Source organism: Microcaecilia unicolor, chromosome 6, assembly GCF_901765095.1.
Source record: "Microcaecilia unicolor chromosome 6, aMicUni1.1, whole genome shotgun sequence".
Lineage (NCBI taxonomy): Eukaryota > Metazoa > Chordata > Amphibia > Gymnophiona > Siphonopidae > Microcaecilia > Microcaecilia unicolor.
In genome coordinates, this window is record NC_044036.1 from 141,384,500 (window position 1) to 141,407,903 (window position 23,404).

The 23,404-nt window shown below is 47.2% G+C and overlaps 1 protein-coding gene across 2 annotated transcripts in view; it reads left to right on the forward strand.

Moving 5' to 3' along the window:
• Nucleotides 1–23,404, forward strand: part of KLHDC8B (kelch domain containing 8B) — a 135,888-nt gene that overhangs the window by 107,356 nt on the left and 5,128 nt on the right. Inside the window, exon 5 of one of the 2 annotated variants that reach the window (XM_030207316.1) lies at nt 10,552–10,653. The exons of the other annotated variant lie outside the window; for it this stretch is intronic. Coding sequence (XP_030063176.1) covers nt 10,552–10,653 — 102 coding nt within the window. The remainder of the gene's footprint in view (nt 1–10,551; nt 10,654–23,404) is intronic. 2 annotated transcript variants of the gene reach the window in all.

A 23,404-nucleotide genomic window follows, 5' to 3' on the forward strand; every position in this document is an offset into this window, starting at 1 on the left:
GGCTATAAACATGTCTTCCTGAACATATGGTAGTTTTGTTTCTCAGTTCATAAATGGCCAAGCACAAATTATTACACAAGTCTGCCATGTCTTAAATGTAAACAGATGTATAACAACACTATGGTAGTGATATTATTATGGATTATTATTATTATTATTATTATTATGAGTCCTGCATTTGATATACTGCTTTTCTGTAGTACAACCAAAACGGTTTACATATATTATATACAAGTACCGTATTTTTCGGACTATAAGACGCACTTTTTTCCCAAAAAAATTTGGGAGGAAAATGGGGGTGCGTCTTATAGTCCGAAGGTAGAGATTTGGCTGGCTGGCAGGCAGGCCACCCGCCCTCCCTCCCTCCGAGTTCGGTTTCGCTCTCCCCCCGGCCCTGTCACCACCTCTCCCCTTTCTCATGCGATCTTCCCTGGTGGTCTAGTGACGTCGGGGCGGGAAAGAGCCCCCTCTTTCCTGCCCAGCGCGCTGCTCTCCATCCTCCTGTATGCTGCCTGATGGTGTCGGTGAGATTCAAAATAGCCGCCGAGACTTCAATTCTCGGCGGCCATTTTGAATCTTGCCGACACCATCAGGCAGCATACAGGAGGATGGAGAGCAGTGCGCTGGGCAGGAAAGAGGGGGCTCTTTCCTTCCCCGATGTCACTAGACCACCAGGGAAGATCGCGTGAGTAAGGGGAGAGGTGGTGACAGGGCCGGGGGGGGGGGGGGGGGGGGGGAGGAGGTAACCCTGAGGGCGATCCCGAACTTGGAGGGAGGGATTCGGACAAGACGCACCGGAGCACCTAGGTTTTAGAGGAGGGAAAAAGCTAATTTTTTTTTCCTATTTCCCTCCTCTAAAACCTAGGTGCGTCTTATGGTCCGGTGCGTCTTATAGTCCGAAAAGTGAATGATACATACCTGTAGCAGGTGTTCTCCGAGGACAGCAGGCTGATTGTTCTCACGACTGGGGTGACGTCCGCGGCAGCCCCCACCAACCGGAAGAAGCTTCGCGGGCGGTCCGCACGCAGGGCACGCCCACCGCGCATGCGCGGCCGTCTTCCCGCCCGTGCGCGACCGTTCTCGCCAGTTGAATGACAAGCAAAAGATGAAAACGCAACTCCAAAGGGGAGGAGGGAGGGTAGGTGAGAACAATCAGCCTGCTGTCCTCGGAGAACACCTGCTACAGGTATGTATCATTCACTTTCTCCGAGGACAAGCAGGCTGCTTGTTCTCACGACTGGGGTATCCCTAGCTCTCAGGCTCACTCAAAACAAGAACCCAGGTCAATTGAACCTCGCAACGGCGAGGCTACAACAGAAAATTGACCTACAAAGAACAACTAACTGAGAGTGCAGCCTGACCAGAATAAATGCGGGTCCTGGAGGGTGGAGTTGGATTTACACCCCAAACAGATTCTGCAGCACCGACTGCCCGAACCGACTGTCGCGTCGGGTATCCTGCTGGAGGCAGTAATGTGATGTGAATGTGTGGACAGATGACCACGTCGCAGCCTTGCAAATCTCTTCAATAGTGGCTGACTTCAAGTGGGCCACTGACGCCGCCATGGCTCTAACACTATGAGCCGTGACATGACCCTCAAGAGCCAGCCCAGCCTGGGCGTAAGTGAAGGAAATGCAATCTGCTAGCCAATTGGAGATGGTGCGTTTCCCGACAGCGACCCCTAGCCTGTTAGGGTCGAAAGAAACAAACAATTGGGCGGACTGTCTGTGGGGCTGTGTCCGCTCCAAGTAGAAGGCCAATGCTCTCTTGCAGTCCAATGTGTGCAACTGACGTTCAGCAGGGCGGGTATGCGGCCTAGGGAAGAATGTTGGCAAGACAATTGACTGGTTAAGATGGAACTCCGACATCACCTTCGGCAGGAACTTTGGGTGGGTGCGGAGCACTACTCTGTTGTGATGAAATTTGGTATATGGAGCATGAGCTACCAGGGCTTGAAGCTCACTGACCCTACGAGCTGAAGTAACTGCCCCCAAGAAAATGACCTTCCAGGTCAAGTACTTCAGATGGCAGGTATTCAGTGGTTCAAAAGGAGGTTTCATCAGCTGGGTGAGGACGACGTTGAGGTCCCATGACACTGCAGGAGGCTTGATAGGGGGCTTTGACAAAAGCAAGCCTCTCATGAATCGAACGACTAAAGGCTCTCCAGAGATGGCTTTACCTTCCACACGATAATGGTAAGCACTAATCGCACTAAGGTGATTCCTTACTGAGTTGGTCTTGAGGCCAGACTCTGATAAGTGCAGAAGGTATTCAAGCAGGTTCTGTGCAGGGCAAGAACGAGGTTCTAGGGCCTTGCTCTCACACCAAACGACAAACCTCCTCCACTTGAAAAAGTAACTCTTTTTAGTGGAATCCTTCCTAGAGGCAAGCAAGACACGGGAGACACCCTCAGACAGACCCAACGCAGTGAAGTCTACGCCCTCAACATCCAGGCCGTGAGAGCCAGGGACTGAAGGTTGGGGTGCAGCAACGCTCCGTCGTTCTGCGAAATGAGAGTCGGAAAACACTCCAATCTCCACGGTTCTTCTGAGGACAACTCCAGAAGAAGAGGGAACCAGATCTGACGGGGCCAAAAGGGCGCTATCAGAATCATGGTGCCGTGGTCTTGCTTGAGCTTCAGTAAGGTCTTCCCCACTAAAGGTATGAGAGGATAAGCATACAGGAGGCTGGTCCCCCAATGGAGGAGAAAGGCATCCGACGCTAGCCTGCCGTGTGCCTTTAGTCTGGAACAGAACAGAGGCAGCTTGTGGTTGGTCTGAGAGGCGAAAAGGTCCACCGAGGGGGTGCCCCACTCTCGGAAGATCTTGCGTACCACTCTGGAATGAAGCGACCACTCGTGCGGTTGCATGACTCTGCTCAGTCTGTCGGCCAGACTGTTGTTTACACCTGCCAGGTATGTGGCTTGGAGGAGCATGCCGAACTGGCAAGCCCAACGCCACATCCCGACGGCTTCCTGACACAAGGGGCGAGATCCGGTGCCCCCCTGCTTGTTGGTGTAATACATTGCAACCTGATTGTCTGTCCGAATTTGGATAATTTGGTAGGACAGCCGATCTCTGAAAGCCTTCAGTGCGTTCCAGATTGCTCGGAGCTCCAGGAGGTTGATCTGCAGATCCTTTTCCTGGAGGGACCACAGACCCTGGGTGTGAAGCCCATCGACATGAGCTCCCCACCCCAGGCGAGATGCATCCGTCGTCAGCACTTTCGTGGGCTGCGGAATTTGGAATGGACGTCCCAGGGTCAAATTGGTCCGGATGGTCCACCAGAGCAGTGAAGTGCGGCAACTGGTGGAGAGGCGGATGACATCTTCTAGATTCCCGGTGGCTTGAAACCACTGGGAAGCTAGGGTCCATTGAGCAGATCTCATGTGAAGATGGGCCATGGGAGTCACATGAACTGTGGAGGCCATATGACCCAGAAGTCTCAACATCTGCTGAGCTGTGACCTGCTGAGACGCTCTGGTCTGCGAAGCGAGGGACAGGAGGTTGTGGGCCCTCGCTTCGGGAAGGAAGGCCTGAGCCGTCTGGGTATTCAGCAGAGCTCCTATGAATTCCAGAGACTGTGTCGGCTGGAGATGGGACTTTGGGTAATTTATCACAAACCCCAGCAGCTCCAGAAGTTGAATAGTGCACTGCATCGACCGGAGGGCTCCCGCCTCCGAGGTGTTCTTGACCAGCCAATCGTCGAGATATGGGAACACGTGCACTCCCAGCTTGCGTAGGTACGCCGCTACCACCACGAGGCACTTTGTAAACACTCGTGGGGCAGAGGCGAGCCCAAAGGGCAGCACACAATACTGAAAGTGCCGTGCGCCCAGGCGGAATCTGAGATACTGTCTGTGAGCTGGCAGTATCGGGATGTGAGTGTATGCGTCCTTTAAATCCAGGGAACATAGCCAATCGTTTTTCTGAATCATTGGCAGAAGGGTGCCCAAGGAAAGCATCCTGAACTTTTCTTTGACCAGGAATTTGTTCAGGCCTCTCAGGTCTAGGATGGGATGCATCCCCCCTGTTTTCTTTTCCACAAGGAAGTACCTGGAATAGAATCCCTGCCCTTCCTGCCCGGGTGGTACGGGCTCGACCGCATTGGCGCTGAGAAGGGCGGGCGAGTTCCTCTGCAAGTACCTGCTTGTAATGGGAGCTGAAGGATTGAGCTCCCGGAGGACAATTTGGAGGCAGGGAGGCCAAATTCAGGGCGTATCCGCACCGCACTATCTGGAGAACCCACTGGTCGAAGGTTATGAGAGGCCACCTTTGGTGAAAAAATTTTAACCTCCCTCCGACCGGCAGATCGTCCGGTACGGACACTTTGAGGGCGGCTATGTTCCCGTGGATCCAGTCAAAAGCCCGTCCCCGGCTTTTGCTGTGGAGGCGCAGGGGGCTGCTTAGGCGCACGCTGTTGACGAGAACGAGCGCGCTGGGCTGTCCCTGTGCCTGACGAGGCCTTCGGGCCGGCTGGGTGTACCTACGCTTTGCAAAAGAATAGGGCACAGCCTGCCGGGCCCGGGAAAAACGTCCACCTGCTGAGGTGGGTGCTGAAGGCGCCCGATAGGAGAGCTTGTCGAGGGCGGTTTCCCACTGATGCAGTTGGTCCACCAGCTGCTCGACCTTCTCACCAAAAATATTATCCCCCCGGCAAGGGACGTCGGCCAGTCTCTGCTGGGTGCGGTTGTCCAGGTCAGAGGCACGCCGCCATGAGAGCCTGCGCATCACTATACCTTGGGCCGCAGCACGAGATGCCACGTCACAGGTGTCATAAATACCCCTGGACAGGAACTTTCTGCACGCCTTCAGCTGCCTGACCACCTCCTGATAAGGCCTGGACTGCTCCGGCGGGAGCTTATCGACCAGGTCCGCCAGTTGCTTCACATTGTTCCGCATGTGGATGCTCGTGTAGAGCTGGTACGACTGGATGTGGGTCACGAGCATGGAGGATTGGTAGGCCTTCCTCCCAAACGAGTCCAGAGTGCGAGACTCTCGCCCTGGGGGCGCCGAGGCGGTATCCCTCGAACTCCGTGCCCTCTTGAGAGCAGAATCCACGACTGCCGAGTCATGGGGCAATTGGGGCCGCATTAACTCTGGGTCCGAGTGGATTCTGTACTGGGACTCTGCTTTCTTGGGAATGGTGGGATTAGATAACGGTCTCATCCAGTTCCGAAGCAGTGTCTCATTGAGGACATTGTGCAACGGCACCATGGAGGACTCTCTAGGTGGTGATGGATAGTCGAGGACCTCGAGCATCTCAGCCCTCGGCTCATCCACAGAGACCACGGGGAAGGGAATGCAAATAGACATGTCCCTTACAAAGGAGGCAAAGGAGAGGCTCTCAGGAGGCGAGAGCTTTCTCTCTGGTGAAGGCGTGGGGTCCGAGGGAAGACCTGCAGACTCCTCGGAGGAGAAATATCTGGGGTCTTCCTCTTCCCCCCACGAGGCCTCTTCCTCGGTATCGGACATAAGCTCATGTAGCTGAGTCCTTAACCGGGCCCGGCTCGACGTCGAGGCACCGAGGCCTCGTTGTCGTCGAGCGGTGGACTCCCGCGCCGGCGGGGACAAAGCTCCCTCCATCGACGTCGACGGGGACTCCACCTGCGTGGCGGTCGAGACCGGCGCCGCAAGCGGCGGCGGTGTTGACGGCCTCGGCACCGGGCTAGAGCTCGCTGGCACCACAGTCAACGGCGCATCAGCCCTTCCAGGATCCCCGGAAGGATGGCTCGGAGGCACTCGTCCAGGCCCGCTGCTGGGAAAGACGGGGGGGCCGGTAGAGGTGTCGGTGCCGGAAGCTGCTCGGGTCCAGGAGACTGCACCGAAGTGCTGGGACCCTGACGCGTCGGTACCTCCACTACCGAAGGGGATCTCTCCTCTCGACGCGGACGCTTCGGCGTCGACTCCTCGCCGGTACCGAGAGCCGGATGCATCGAAGGCGACCGATGACGGTGCTTCTTAGATTTCTTGCTGTGCCCGTCATCGGTGCCAGGTGGAATGGAGGAGGAGGAGGTCGATCCCCCTCGGTCTCGAGGAACCAGGTCAGACAGGGTTCGGTCCCGAGGGCCATGGGCCGAGGGAGTGACCGGGGCCGATTGCCCACGTGGCCTCTCACCCCTACCCTCACCGGAGGACCGGCGGGACCTGTGCTCCTGGGGTCGATGCCATCGGTGCCGATTTCGCGGGCATCGATACCGGTACCGAAGAACCGGCCGTCGATGCCGTCGACGTCGAGGGGCCGGCGCAAGTTCCGAAAAGACGGTCCCGTAGAACTTGCCTCGCAACCTGAGTCCATTTCCGGAGACCAAGACACAAAGAACACGACTTGATATTGTGCTCCGGCCCAAGGCACTGGAGGCACCAAGCGTGGGTGTCGATCTGCAAGATAGGCCGGCCGCACCGACCACACTTCTTAAATCCACTCGGGACCTTCGAGGACATCGATGGAAAAATCGCGTCGGCGAAATTAAAGCCGTCGATGGTGGCGGTAAATCACACCTCGAAAAATAATCGACCGCGCGGCCACAAGGCCGCAACGCGACGCCCCCCGCTAGAAAACGAGGGAAAACAAGCGCGTTCACACTTTTTTTTTTTTTTGAAGAAAAGAAAAAGGATCCGGAACGCACCCAGAAACAAACAAAAAACTAAGAAAATTCGCGAAAACGCGACGGTTTTTCGGGGCTGAAAAAGAGAGAGCGGCGACGCACGACTCTCTCCAGCGCGGAAAAAACAAGACTGGCGGGAACGGTCGCGCACGGGCGGGAAGACGGCCGCGCATGCGCGGTGGGCGTGCCCTGCGTGCGGACCGCCCGCGAAGCTTCTTCCGGTTGGTGGGGGCTGCCACGGACGTCACCCAGTCGTGAGAACAAGCAGCCTGCTTGTCCTCGGAGAAAATAAGGTACTTTCTCTGTCCCTAGAAAGAAGAAAGGGCAAACAGGCACAATACAGCAGATATAAATTGCCAGATAAAAGTACAAGAAATTAACTCAATTTCATCTGCCATTGAATTAATAGTGAAAAATAGTGACTCTAATGGAGGAGGCTGTTAATGATTGAAATTGAATTGACTTTGGACAAAACTGTTTCTAGAGATCATTATTCCATTCACGATCCTATGCTAAAATACTGGTAGGATTAAAGAAGGCTGATGATATCACTTAAATGTCACCTGTTAGGCGAACTGTCGATAGCTTAAGAAGGTTCATTGTATGCAGGGTGTTGAAGGTTTTATAAATGAATCCACTGAGTCACAAGCACAACTGAAATGTTAGTGGAGTAAAGCTGATTCTTTCTGTTTTGGCTGCTGAGTTGTTCTTTGCAGCCCGCGTAGATTCCATTGCAAAAATCTGCATGGCTTAGGACCATTGATTGTATTAGGTATTGAAACGTTGCTCTTGGGAAGAAAGGTTTTAATCGTTTGAGCTTCCACATTGAATAGAACATTTAAATAATTACTGTAGGCTTTAAGGGGTTCTTTTACTAAGGTGCACCGAAAAATGGCCTGCTCTGGTGTACACGTGTGTACTGGACACACGCAGGTCCATTTTTCAGCGCACCTGCAAAAAAGGCCTTATTTGGGGGCAAAAATAGACATGTGGCAAAAAGAAAATTGGCGCGTGTCCATTTTGGGCCTGAGACCTTACCGCCACCCACTGACTTAGCGGTAAGGTCTCACACGTTAACTGGGCAGTAATCGTCAGCATGCGTACAATCAGGGGCGTAGCTACGTGGGGCCACGGGGGCATGGGCCCCCACAGATTATGCCCTGGCCCCCTTTACATTTGACACCCCCCCCCCCCGCCGTTGCCGCCCACCCCCGCCCCGCCGCTGCATCAGATACCTTGTTTGCTGGCGGGGGTCCCCAAACCCTGCCAGCCAAAGTCTTCTTCAGCGCCGGTTGACTCCGTTGCCCTCGTTGTGGGATCATCTGTTTCTGATGCCTTACGTCCTGCGCCGTGCATGTAGCCCCGTGCAGGATGTAAGGTGTCAGAAACAGATGATCCCACAAAGAAGGCGCCGGAGTTGACCGGCACTGAAGAAAACTCTTAGGCTGGCAGGGATTGGGGACCCCCACCAGCAAACAAGGTACCTGATGCGGCGGCAGGGCAGGGGGCATGCAGGCGGTGGGGGGGGGGGTTGCGGGGGGGGGTCCAAAGTGGCGGGCGTGGGTCGGTGGCTAAACAGTGCCCCCCCACCTGGGGCTCTGGCCCCCCCTTCTGCTGAGGTCTTGTGGTAGTTCAAAATTGACGCATGTACGTGCCTACGCAGCTTAGTAAAAGGGCCCCTAAATATTTGTCCCCATCTGTGGGAAAAGGGGAAGTTAATTTCTCTATTAGAAAGGATAATTCCAGACTTTTCTGCTTCTGTTCTAAGACTTTCTTCTGATATCGCTCTGCATTCCTAACCAGCAGGACTAACAACTTGATTGTGGTGAAAAATTAATATGAATTTAGCAAACTCCCTAAGCAAACCCATCACCACTGAACCCTCATATGTTATTTATTTATTAGGATTTATTTACCACCTTTTTGAAGGAATTCACTCAAGGCGGTGTACAGTAAGAATAGATCAAACATGAGCAGGAGGCAATTAGAGCAGTAAAAATATTCAAACAGCAATACAAAGTATGACATGGCATACTACTTGCAATGACAACACAATATGTACTAGAACATTATAATTGGTAGTGAGGGGTAAGGCAAAGTTGTAACATATAGATGAGTAAGAAAGTAGGAAGAATTAGAAAGTAAAGTGATTGATTTGAAGAAAGTTGCACGTGAGGTCAGAGAGATGGTTAAGTATTATCTCAGCTAGGGTAGGAGTGGATAAACATGTCCCGCTGCAGTATGTGCAGCCCGAGTCACTCCTTATGTGTGTGAGTGAGACTAACAAGTTAGTTACTTCTTCTGTTAAAGAGCAAAGCTTTCACCGGCTTCCTGAAGTAGAAGTAGTCTTGTGTTAAGCAGAGCCTTTTAGGCAATGCATTCCAGAGTGTGGGGGCTACTCCGGAGAAGGCTTGCTTGCAGGTATCACATTATGTAATGTCTTTTGGAGAGGGTGTAATTAGTGAAAGTCCTTGGGAGGACCTTAGTGTCCTTGGCGGTGTGTGGAGGATCATCCTATTTTCAGATACCTGGGGCCATTTCCTTTCAGGGCCTTGAAGATTGCTGATAATTCACAAATAAAAGCATAGTCTATTTTAGGGGGACATGGAGCAAAATGCAGATTCCTCTTTAAAAACAAACAGCATATTTTCACAGCTGAGAAGTAAGAAATTTAGGAGAATATATTATAACAGTATATATCACCTGATGCTGTCTATTGAAATACAGTGGGACAACGTTGTATGGGTCATAATTTTATGCAATTGCAAACAATAACTCACTCTGGTGTGCATTAAAAAAGCTGACATGTAGGTGTCAATTCTATACATAGATGCCATATTTACGCACCAATTACATATGTAATGGTTTAGAAAAATGGCAAAATTCTGTCTAGGTGCTATTTGTAAATATGCAGTTAACTTACATAGCACAAACCACAGAAAGTGGAAGGAATACTGGTATCCTACGGAGCAAGGAGTGGGAGCGGAGTCAGGTGCTTCGAAACAGACCAGAAACACTTAAGCGTCAATCAATAATCATAAGAGTAGTTGGTCCAACGACGTCCAGAAGCGACACCATTTTACTTCACCACAAAGGTCTTTCTGAAAACCAACTACTCTTAAGATTTTCAATTTGGAGGATTCACTTCTCCATATACTGACTACAAGACTCCTGAAGAAGGAACTGTGTGTTTCGAAACAGGGTACCTTGTTGAGTCATCCTCCATTAAAGATTATTGATTGACGCTTAAGTGTCTCTGGTCTGATTTGAAGCACCTGACTCCATTCCAACTCCTTGCTCCTCTCCTTAACTTACATAGCACATATTTTTGCAAGGAATGTACACATGGGAAGAGCTCTCACACAGGCATGTACCTTACAAAATACATGTAAATTATGTGCATCTCCAACACTTACAAGCTGACACACCAGGTGTTGTGAGGGTGAAAGCCGGCTCCTTCTGATGGGTTGCCATAAATTTGTTTGATGTTTTTGACGTTAAAGTATAAAGTCATATAAACTTAAATGAAACTGTTTATTTTTGTGTTAAGAGATATTGGAAAAAAGTCTAGGGGGCTTGATTTCATTTTAATATAATTCTTCTAGATTGATATGGATTTCAAATTTCAGTTTCCATGAAAACCAGACATATTTGGGATTCTTGAGGGCCAGAAATGAAAGAAAACTGCTCTAGTTCCGCAGAGCTTGGGAAAGAAAAATATATAAGCAGGGTGAAAGCAATAGGCACAGTTTGCTTGCTTTCTTGGGGGGGGGGGGGGGGGGGGACAAGGAATAGGGAAGACATATTGGAAATGGGAGGAGGTAGTCCAATTCAGGAGAAGCACATGAAACATTTGGAGAGGGGGTGACACCAACTGTGCCCCCTCCAAACTACATGCTAACTCTTTAACAGTCATATCATTTAAAGCTGTGTTTCATTTGCAGGAATTTGGATTAAACCAACTCGTTCGGCTCGAATGAGGGAAAAGAGGGCTGACTTTGTGACTGGACTCCTCGGTGGGAGAGTGGTGGCTGCTGGGGGACTAGGTAACATCTTTTAGCATTAATAATCTGTCAAAGGAGTTATGAGGACATTTAAGAAGGGACTGAAAACCAGGGATGTGCATCATTAGTATGTATATTTGATTCGTTAGAGCATCTTAAAAAGTGTAATATACATTTGGCCATTTGAGAAAGCAGTGACGTGTGAATACGGTCTACTGAAAGATGAAGTTATTCGGGATAAAATAATCCTTGGCATTACCAGTGGATTCACACATTGTACTGCAGAACTCACTGACTTGTAACTGAGAACTATAGGTCAGGGCAAGCAAGCTGACACTGTTAATGGGACAGACAAGCACCAGTGACATGTGGACGACTGCCACAACAAGCAGTGGCAGAGTAACATACCTGCAACCAAATCTGTTACAAGTAAGTACTGTGGCAACGCACACGTAGACAAGTGAAAGAACACTGTCCAGTAAATCAAAAAATATGTTGTCTATGTGATTGCCCAAATCATTTTGCGAGGGTGTGCCTATCAAGCAGGAAACAAAACACAGCAAGTAAGCTACATAAATTGGAAGAGAGATCCAAGTTAGATGATGCACACTGCTCAGTATTTATGTATTTGCTGCATTTGTACCCCACATTTTCCCACCTATTTGCAAGCTCAATGTGGCTTACATTATATTGCAAATGTATAATTATGAACAGAGTAAAAGGTTTGAACTAATTTAACATATTACTATGTAAGAAATAAGGAAGATAGGTCAGTAGAATGATTTGCATAATACATAATAAAAAAAGCAGTAAAATATAATGGCCAATAATGATAACATGACTAATATAACCAATTCAGAGGGATCAAAAGTGGTTGGTTTAGATATAGAATAATCAAGTCATTAAGGAGGATTCTTATAGTAAGTCTCTTCGAACAAGTGCGTTTTCAATAACTTCCTGAAGGCTGTCAAGTCACGTGTTGTTTTTATAGCATTCGGTAGTTTATTCCATGCTTTTGTGCAGAGGTAAGTGAAGGTAGATGTATGTAATGATTTGTATTTGAGTCCTCGACAATTAGGGTGGTGGAGGTTAAGGAAGGTATGTGATGAACTTTTGATGTTTCTTGCCGGTAAGTCAATTAGGTCTGACATGTATGATGGAGCTTCTCCATGGATGATTTTATGGCCTAAGGTGCAAATCTTGAAAGCAATACGATCTTTTAGTGGAAGCCAATGTAATTTTTCTCTGAGGGGTTTGGCGCTCTCATATTTCGCCTTTCCGAATATGAGTCTAGCTGCGGTATTTTGTGCAGTCTGAAGTTTCTTGATGGTTTTTTCTTTGCATCCTACGAAAATGGAGTTACAATAATCCAGGTGGCTCAGTACTAGTGATTGCACTAGCGTACGGAATACTTCCCTTGGGAAAAAAGGCTTCACTCTTTTTAGCTTCCACATTGCAAAAAACATTTATTTATTAACAATCTATTATTACAAGCACAAATACTTGAATAAGCAATACAGGCTGTCAAATTTATACACAGTTAATTCACATATTAATATGAATAAAATGAAGAAAATATATAAGCCTTCTTTAGACCACAAATGAGAGGGGGAGTTCCCATTATCAGGAGGGATATAGAAGAATAATAACTAAATATATATATATATATATATATATATATATATATATATATATATATATATATATATATATATATTATAGCACACTTTAAGCCTGACCATTATCATATTAGCAATCAAACTTAGAAAGATATGAAGCTGTTCCCAACTTTTTGACAGCAAGAAAAGCTTTTAAATGTTCTGGTTGAAAGAAAATATATTTAAGACCTAAGTACTTAATCACACATTTGCAGGGATAATTTAAATAAAAGAAAGCTCCTATTGCGAATGTGTCTTTCTTCAATGCTAGAAATGCTTTTCTTCTTTCCTGTGTTTGCCTAGTAACGTCCGGATACATCCATATCTATTTCCCATAGAATAATGTCTTTGATTTCCGAAAGAAAAGCCGTTTTATAGCTTCTACATCTTGTTCGAAAACTAGTGAGACAATTAAGGTCTTTCTTTCGGAGTTTTCAGATATGGATGAGTCTAAAATCTCTGACAAATTTAAATTTAATTGTCTTTCATCAACTTGTTGAAGTTGTTGTGGTTCTATTTCTATTTCTCTATCTGGTCATTTTGTGGGCGCATAAAAAATGCAATTAACTGGAGGTATATGATCAGGGGAATATCCCAATATTTCTATTAGGTATTTTTTAAAGGCATCTAGTGGTGTTATTCCAATTGTATAGGGAAAGTTCAAAAATGTAAATTTAATCTAAGATTGAAGTTTTCTACTTGCTCAATTCTTCTATCTAGGAAAGTCTTATCCTTAATAGTCATAGTAGAAATATCTTGAAGTTTTTTCACATCTTCATTTATAGCTTTCATTTGATTAGTAGAGTCTGTTTTAAAAGTCTCCAAAGATTTAGAAAGAGTTTCGACTGTACTCACAAACGTTGTTATTTCTGCCATGGAGTTGGTCAGCTTGACGTCTAACTTTTGGAGAGCTTTCCAAATGCTCTCCAAAGTAACCGACTCCTGTCCCGTTATTGAAAGTTTCCCTTCAGCCCGTAGGCCCGAAGGCCTCGGACCTCCGTTAGCCTGGTTTTCCTCCGAGCCTCTCATCCAGGAGTGCTTTTCACCGACTTGCGGATCTATCGTTCCTGACGGGGGAAAAAAGCTTACGGCGGAGGCGATGGATTGTGATCCGGGGGAGATAAGGTGATATCCAGCCCCTAATCACAGGGTTCTCCTCCTCCTGTAGCAGCGGGACTCCCTCTGGAATCTCGGTCTGGCTTCCTCACGGTGAACTTCTCAACGCTGGGCTGCAAAGGAGAAGAGGTTCTGATCGCTGAGGCTCTAGCTTTGACCAGACCTTTCCGCTTGGTATGTGGCATATTGCAGAGGAAAAGTTTACTCGTGGATCAGCTTGAGATGTTTCAACCGCGGAGACAGCATGCCGCCATCTTGACTCCTCCCCTTGCAAAAAACATTTTCTTTGTTACATTCTTCGCATAGCAATCAAGGGTGAGATATCGATCAATAGTGACATCCAGGAGTTTCAAGTTATTCGCAACAGGGAGAATGTGGGATGGTGTGTTAATATTGGCGTAATTAGTTTTGTTATATTGCAATGATAAGATAAGACATTGAGTCTTTTCTGCATTGAGTTTAAGTAGGAAGGCATCTGCCCATGAGTTCATAATTTGGAAACTGGTATTAATTTTATCTGTAATTTCTGATAATTTGTTCTTAAATGGAATGTATATTGTGACGTCGTCGGCGTAAATATATGGGTTTAGGCCCTGATTGGATAGTAAATTGGCTAGTGGTAACATCATTAAATTAAAAAGAACTGGTGAAAGCGGCGAGCCTTGAGGTACTCCACATCCAGGTCTCCATGGTGAGGATACGGTCGACTTGGATATCACTTGATAAAATCTTACAGTTAAGAATTTGTAGAACCAATTCAATACGTTTCCACCTAGACCAAAGCATTCAAGGATGTTTAATAGAACACTATGGTTAACCATGTCAAACGCACTAGACATGTCGAATTGGAGGAATAGAACGTTATTGCCAGCTGTGATAATTTGTTTGAATTTAGTTAGAAGTGTTATGAGAACTGTTTCAGTGCTGTGATTGGCACGAAATCTGGATTGGGATACATGTAATACTGAGAATTTACTCAAGAAATCAAGTTGTTAGTTACTAGGTTTTCCATTAATTTGACTACGAGAGGGATGGATGTAACTATACCGGTACAAGTTTCTCAAGAGTCCTCTGGCACTATGCAAACAAAAGGACAAAAAGTGGTTTGTGAATGTCAGGTTGAACAATGTGCTACAACCTTTTCAGCTGGACTCTGGGCCAACATGTGGAGGCAGATTTTTAGAAAGGATGTGCAAATCTCGTATATTTTACAACAGGATCTACCAACGTACAGGCTGTTCTTAAATATATGAGAAATGGACATCCATGTGATGGTTACATCCAGCGTGAACATCCATTTTACAAAACAAAATGTCCCAACTATAAATGGGACAAACAAGAGACATGAATGTCTTTGGGACAGCATAGGAATGTCCATATTATAAAGCCTAACAGTTAAAGCAGACAGCTAAGAACCAGAGCAGAGATCCAGAAGACACGGGTTCAAACCCTGCTGCAGCTTTTTTTTTTTTAATTGTGAGCCCTCCAGGGACACAAAACAAATTCCTACTATGACTTTCCTTACTCCCTCTAGTGGAGAACTGCTCAGTCAGAGCACCTTTCTGTAACATTGGCGTAGCAACGGGGGGGGGGGGGGGGGGGGGCTTGGGGGCCTGGGCCCCCCAATTTGGGTTTGGAGCCCCTCCCCAAGGTCTGCTGGTTTGGCTGGAAGGGGTCCCTAAGCCCTGCCAGCAGAAGCTTTCCTGTGGCGATATTTTCCACTGAGCTGCCTGCCCTGCTTTCCCCCTTCCCCATGCTGTCCTTTATCTGCTCCATGTATAGACTGAGGACTTTTTCAGCACTCTCAGTCTGGTATCTTTCAGGAGCATTACAGTCTACCTGATATACTTTTCTCTCTCCTCCCCACCATCATGCAGTTTGTATCCTCTGACAAAAATTATCACTAATTGAAAAATGCGTTGAAAATGTAGCCAAGAAATGCTGAGGGTTAACCAGACAAAAAAGCCCCAAAACCTCAAACCCCCAAAATGCACAGCAGTTTCTCCCGCTGATCAGAAGTTTTGTTTACGTGCTATTATTTCTCCTAATATTATTCTTGCCAAGCAAATAGAAAGCTGTCTGCAAGTTGATGAAATCTCCAAGTGGAAAATACTGTGTTCCAATTCATTATATTCCATTCTCCTCCCGAAGCCCTAATTCATTTTGATAGTCGCTGGGTTTATTAAAACCGTGTCATGATTTAACAACCTGCTTTTGTTACAGCAATAATTTGGTCATTTTCACCAGATGTAGGAAATGCAAAGAAAAAAAATTAATTTTCTCCCATTCTTTTCTAAGCAATTTGTCGAGTTGCTGGAAATGAATGTTGGAAAGATGATTGATGTGGAGCTTCAGAGAACTGGAGTTGGGAGAGGGGAGGGGGGAGAAGAGAATATGAGCTACTGATGACTGTGTTTATTCTGAATAATAATTAAAGTTGATTAATTAAGGAAGTGCAGACATACAACAGATTGGGCTTGTTTTCCTGCTGGGTTAAACATATTTTGGCCTTGGATCAGGCTTGGATGGCTCCGTGCCTAGTTACTGCAGTAAATATGGCCATGCTGGGAGTTCTGAGATGCCCTGTGGTAACCCAGGCCCCAGGCCGGATGCCACATGGAAAACACTGGTTGCAACTGTGCTAGATGGTGGCAGGGCAAGGTTAAGCACAGGCACAGTGCTATGCAAGATTAGGTAATAACACTTCCCTTGTCAAAAAGGGGTGCGGGGGAGGGGGCTACCCCAGAGCACTGCAGGTGGTGTCCCTTCAAAGCACAGTGACACCCTCCTTGGCCACTGAGCACTGCAGGCAATGGTGGCCTTGGCACCCCATCAAATCTGGTGCCATGACCCCGAGGCGACAGTGCCCTGTGCACCACATGCAGTCCCAGCCTCTCCCATCAGGAGCTGCTGTAGGGAATGGAGCAGGAGCTCCGGCCTTGGGGAGCTCACAGCACTCGCAGTCCCAGCTTCAACCAGCAAAGGTTCTGTAGTGAGTGGACAGAAGTGATGGTGGGGGGAGCTCACGGTCAGTGTTGCCAAATGGCAAAATTTTCCCAACCCAATATTAATATAAATATTAACAAAGCCGATATGAATATTAAATAATTATAAATAAATCATATTATACTATAAATAAATATTAATAAAGTAACCACAATCATAAACGGACCCCCCCCCCACGAAGAAAAGAACTTACTCAACTCACTGCACATGGCAGACTGAAGAGGTAGAGAGTGACTCTGAAAGGCTTGCTGCCGCCGCGCAGGCACACTCAGGCATTTAAAAGAAGCCTGCAGCCCACCTCCACGGCGGGGCTTCTATTGGTCCATGGGAAAAAACAGCCAACCCGCGGCCGTGGCGGCAAAAAACTGCCCAATATCCCGTGACCCGCGGCTTTCAAAGAAAACCGCGGTAGTCGCATGAAACCCGTCCAATTCTGCGACCGAACCACGGAATTGGCAACTTTGCTCACAGTGTATGCAGTCCCAACCTCTTCCAGAAGGCAGTGCTGTAGGAGAAGGGACTGGTGTATGAAGACTGGTTGTTGAGTGAAAACATAACTATTCTAGTCCTGCCCTCTCCCTGAAGTGCTGGAGGAGATAACAGTACAATAAATAGCATCATTAAATCTATTTCCAAGATTTGAAATTTATGTAGTTACTACTGTGATTTTTTTTTCCAGTTTCTAGATTTAGACTGGGGCACTGCAGTTTATTGGGTTTTTTTCTTTTTTTTGCTTTCATACACAGGAAGAGCACTCAGTAGCTATATGGCAAATTAAATTCAGTGAAATGAAGGGAAAAAAAACACAGGAAGCAATTTATTCTCATAAAACATGAAATAGCAAGATATTAAGGCCTGTGATTTCTAATGTGGGGAAGAACATAGCACAGCGTCTCTGGAGGCCAATGCACAGCCTGCTCCAGTGTCAATATCAGGCTTATTTTCGAAAGTGATCTCCGGCCATTTACCGATATAAATTGGGAGATGGCCAGCGATCTCTCAAGAGCAGTGAAATTGGTATAACCGAAAGCAGCGTTTTTGACAGCATCGCTGCTTTCCTGTCGCCTTGCCAGCGAAAGTTCAAGGGGGCGTGTCAGCGGCTTAGCGAAGGCGGGACATGGGCGGGCATGGGCGTGGCTACCAGATGGCTGGCTTTCACGGATAATGGAAAAAAAAAAGCGGCGTTAAGCAGTATTTCGCCAGGTTTACTTGGTCCTTTTATTTTCACGACCAAGCCTCAAAAAGGTGCCCCAACTGACCAGAAGACCACTGGAGGGAATGGGCGATGACCTCCCCGTTGTCCCCCAGTGGTCACCACCCCCTCCCACACTAAAAAAATAAAAATAAAAAACTTTTTTGCCAGCCTGTATGCCAGCCTCAAATGTCATACCCAGCTCCCTGACAGCAGTATGCAAGTCCCCGGAGCAATTTTTAATGGGTGCAGTGCACTTCAGGCAGGCAGACCCAGGCCCATTCCCCCCTACCTGTTACACTTGTGGTGCTAAGTGTTGAGCCCTCCACCCCCCCCCAAATCCCACTGTGCCCACATGTATGTGCCCCCCTTCACCCATAAGGGCTATGGTAATGGTGTAGAGCTGTGGGGAGTGGGTTTGGGGGGGATTTGGGGGGCTCAGCACCCAAGGGAAGGGAGCTATACACCTGGGAGGTTTTTTTTGTATTTTTAAAAAGTTTTAGAAGTGCCCCCTAGGGTGCCCGGATGGTGTCCTGGCATGTCAGGGGGACCAGTGCACTACAAATGCTGGCTCCTCCCACGACCAAATGCCTTGGATTTTGCCGGGTTTGAAATGGCTGGCATTTTTTTCCCATTATTGCTGAAAAACAAAACCGGCCATCTCAAACCCAGCGAACTCTGGCATTTGGCCGGGCTAAACCATATTATCGAAAGAAAAGATGGCCGGCCATCTTTTTCGATAATACGGTTCCGGCCAGCTGTAGCGCCGCCACCACAATAGATCGCCGGCGAACTATTTGGCTGGCGACGTTCGATTATGCCCCTCCACGTCTCCGCAGTAGGAGGGTCTGGATCTTTATAGATAAGATTATTGGACAAAGGTCTTTTTGAATTAGGAAATAGTGGAGAAAAAGAATTGTATACAATTTACTTTGGGGTACTAGATTGCAGTAAGTTTATGTATTTAAACTTTGACAGCAAAAATTAACATGCGATAATTGTTGGGGAGGTGTCCAGCATGGCCTTCGCAATTACTGCACTGAAAAATGAAGATACTTACCTGTAGCAGGTATTCTCCGAGGACAGCAGGCTCCATATTCTCACGTGTGGGTAGACACTGATCCACGTCGTCCGGCCCACAGAATATTCTCTACCACACATTAAGACCATTGGCAATTAGCATGGTTGCACTTGATGCCTTCTCTTGAGGAAAGAGTATGGGGATAATTCTCAGAGTGGCCTAAAGTCAGGCCACTCTGGAGTGAAGGAGTAGCCTAGTGGTTAGTGCAGTGGACTTTGATCCTGGGGAACTGAGTTTGATTCCCACTGCAGCTCCTTGGGACTCTGGGCAAGTCACTTAACCCTCCATTGCCCCTGGTACAAAATAAGTACCTGAATATATGTAAACCGCTTTGAATGTAGTTGCAAAAACCTCAGAAAGGCAGTATATCGAGTCCCATTAACAAGATTCCATGCAGAATCTTAAAAAGTAGCAACATTCCATGTAGAACCCCAAAGAATAACAAGATTCCAGAATCCCAGCCTATTTGAGATTCTACATGGAATGTTGCTATTCCACTAGCAACATTCCATGTAGAAGCTTGCCCTTGCAGATCAGCAACGCGGCCGCGCAGGCTTCTGTTTCTGTGAGTCTGACGTCCTGCACGTACGCATAGGACGTCAGACTCACAGAAACAAAGGCCTGCGCAGCTGCGTTGCTGATCTGCAAGGGCAGGCTTCTACATGGAATGTTGCTAGTGGAGGAGTAGCCTAGTGGTTAGTGCAGTGGACTTTGATCCTGGGGAACTGGGTTCAATTCCCACTGCAGTTCCTTGTGATTCTGGGCAAGTCACTTAACCCTCCATTGCCCCTGGTACAAAATAAGTACCTGAATATATGTAAACCGCTTTGAATGTAGTTGCAAAAACCTCAGAAAGGCAGTATATCTAGTCCCATTTCCCTTTCCCACTGGGATGACAAATTCTATATCGACAATTGTGGGGGTGGGGTCTTCACATGCTCTCTCTAAACTAGAGGCCATGGAGTGGATGACACAAGGACACACCATTTACATTAATGTTATTATGGAAGGATAACATCCCAGGGAGTGCGCTGCCATCAAAAGATTTGATCCTCGGTGCCTGAGGAAAAGACCTTGCTATTAATGGTGAAAGAAGTTCCTTTCTTCTTTTCATCATCATCAGCACAAAGCTTTTTTTTTTGTTTCCCTTTGATACGTAGAAAAGAAATTAGTTTTGAAAATGAAGGGAAAATTTGAACTGATTCTATTTGCCTTCCATTTTTGGAAAGTCAATTACCTGCAAAGCTTCTCAAACTGTGAGTGATGACTCAGAGAGAAGGAATGGACTCTCAGCTCAGAAATGAGCTGGTGCTTCAGAATTTTAAACACTTTAATCCCTGAAGCCTTTTTTGTAACCAGGATCTGTATTCTAACTCCTTGCTTGGGTTTGTGGCTTGTTGTACTGTGAAGGTTTGTGTGCAGCAGTGATACTGAGAGCTATGCCATTGGTAGGTTAACTATTGCCAGATTGTCAGGTCTCAGATGAGGTGCCAAACTAGGAGAAACTAGCTGGGCAGGAGTAGTATAGGACAATGTTAACGGCTGAGAATCACTTTCTGTGACAACAGCAGCAACACTGGCATTACCTCATGGCAGTGGCGTAGCCACAGGTGGGCCTGGGTGGGCCGTGGCCCACCCACTTTGTACTCAGGCCCACCCAAAATTGTGACACTCTTGCTGTGGCTGGTGGGGATCCCCAAACCTTGCCAGCTGAAGATTTTCTCTCCTTGGGCAGCCAGCGCTCTTCCAAACGTCAGCCAGCAGCACTTGCCTTGAGCTGACGCTGAGACCGGCCCTTCTGCACATGCTCAGTTTTCGCACATGCAAAAGCACTGAGCATGCACGGCCTGCCAGCAACAGCATCAGTTTGAGGCAAGTGCTGCCAGGTTTGATGATCCCCGCCAGCTGAAGTATTTAATATTTGGGGTTTGTGGGCAGGAAGGAGTGGAGAGAGGAGCAAACTGGAGGGTGGCCGGGGGGGGGGGGGGGGGGGGTGGGGGATTCCATGCCCACCCACCTTGGGTTCAGGCCCACTCAAAATTAGCCATCTGGCTACGCCCCTGCCTCATGGAAGAAAGGTCTGGTAATCTACTTCCTTATCTTGCCTTGAAAACTCATTGCAATGAAACAAATTGCAATATAGCACTAGATAAGCCTCTTAGATCAGAAGGCACCCAGTGGGCTACTGAGGAAGAGCTGAAGACTCTTCAGAGTAAAACTGGCATTTGTGAAGCGGTTGGAAAAAAGCCCTCGGGACATCTGACTGCTGATGCAACTGTGCATGAAATGAGAGTCAGAAGCTACAAAGATGTCTTACATATTGGGACATGGAACAAACAAAGTACAAATCAAGAAAAGCATGACGAGGTCAACAATGAAATGGAATACACATCACCTGCTCTATTGGGTGTCAGTGAACTGAAATGGACTGGCATTGGGCACTTTGAATATAATGATTACCTGGTATATTATGCCAAAGTGGAAGGGCCTGGACCCTGGCCCACCTATGGCTATCTGGTCTGAAAGAGATTCCCTGGTGTCGGGCTCCCCTTGAAGGCCAGGCCTGGGGAATCTTCCCCCCCCCCCCCCCCCCCCAGGGCCCTGCACATTACCACACTGCCATTTACATTTAATTAAGGCATTAGCTATTACTTGTCAATGCAGAGAAATAAATGTGCACATGTCCTGAAGGCTTAATTTAACTCCTGGTTTGAGATGGAGTGAAGGGCTAGCTTTTGTGTAGTTTGCTTTGTCAGTTTCACATGCCAACATGATTTAGCTGTGATGATTCTACTTGCTCACCTATCTCTCCTGGGTGAGGTAGGTGAGCAAGAAGTGGACCCTCTTCCTGGGCTCCAAATCCCCATCTGCCAATCCTCTAGAAAGGTCCGCCAAACCCGATGGGAGGAGGAAAGGCATATATTTCCCTCTCTGGAGCTGAATATTAAGAGCTGCATTAGCTGCATCTCAAGAGTGGCCGGCCCTTCAGTGACAGCAATCGGTGAATAGACCAGTGCCCATTTAGTATACTGAATGAGGATTGGTTCCTTCACTGTCAGGGATCCATCACTGCTAAAATCCACAATGCCCCATGCGGACAATTGTGTGCATATTACCATGGCTTTCTGCACCCAGTTTTCTGTCCGCACACTGTTTTTTAACAACATGGCAATTTGCATGCCATTTGTTTAAAGTATCAGGAGTATTACTCTTAGAAAACATGTGTTGGGAAACTGGATGCTGAATCTCAGTGCACAATCAGCCCCTGGATTTGGTGCATCCTAAGATCTCCACTTGTGATTCTGTCCCCCTGTGAGCCAAGGCCCCAAAGAACTGAACTACCTATGAACAAAAGTTGCCACTGCAAGTGAACAGCCTGTGGATTTTGTGCCAGACAGAAAGAAGAGGAAGCAGTTACCTGCATATAACTGCGAAATGTACAGAGAAAGAAGAACAGCAATAAACAAAATGCAGCCTTTGTAAAACCTTCACAAAGAAAGACAGATGAAAGCCTAACGCTCGCTGACGGCATGAGGCATTCATTGCCCGGAACGAACACAAAATGAAATGGCCGTGAGGTCATGCCTTGCAATGCAGTCTCATTCATTGACCATTTTGCAGAGGAAAACATGAACGAAAAGGTTTTAGGGAATTACAGTCTTTAATAAGCTTTTTGCCCAGGGAAGTTTCCATAGCAACGCAGGCCATTTAATTCACCGTGTTGTGGGAAATAAACCAAGTGAATACAAGCAAACCCTCCGTTAGCCAGAAATGGGGGTGTAGTGTGATTGAGAACCACAGTCACTGCAGTGTGCTGCGAGAAGGAGCCTTCTGCACGTGGGGGTACATCTATAACAGGGGGGGGGTCTATGCAGTGCCTACTTTCCTTTATAGAATACTTGTGTAACCAGGTATATATGCGCCTCTAATTTAGGCACGAGCATTTCGGTCCACCATAGAGCTGGTGAAAGTGTTTGCGCCTATAATAAATGCCAGAGATATGTGTGTTTTTATGTTGGATGCCCGGCGTCCTGCGAAGTTTACAGTTTGTTGGTCTGTGCACTGGAGGTGCCAGGAGCACTACTTTCCGATTAATTTGTTTCCCTTCAAGCATTTGTGACCCTGAGGAAGGCCCGTGTAGGGTCAAGACTTTACACGCTTCTGATGGGTCAAGATTGTATGCATATTTGAAATTTGTTGAGAATAACATAGTAAAGAATTTTTAGACGCCTTGGACTTCTTTTAGACTGATTTCCTGGAACACGATTCTCCTGTTTCCCTTTGAGTACCGTGGGAGTCTGTTGTTCTTTCTGTTTGCAGTAGAGATATGTGTATAACTTATGGTATTGTATTTATAAAAAGAGCCCTTTAATGTCCACCAGAAGACTAATCAGTGCTTATCTTCATATTAACAATGTCCTATATCATCTTTTCAATTAAATCAAATGCCTGCCGAAAATCAGAAAACTTTTAAACATAGTCTTGAACTTCATTAAGTTCATTTCTACATGTACAACTATTGGTATAGCATTCCATAAAGAAGGCACAATGCAAGAGAATGATCTCTCTCTTTCCCAGTCCCCCCTTACGCTACTTCTTGAGGCCAATACCATTCTAAAATCTTGTACAGATCAGAGTACCCTTCCACCTTCCTAGAATATATGGAATTGCCAAAATACTCAAGCACGATGGTTTTAATTCATAAAAATCCCTGTGAGCAAACACAAGAATCTTAAAAGA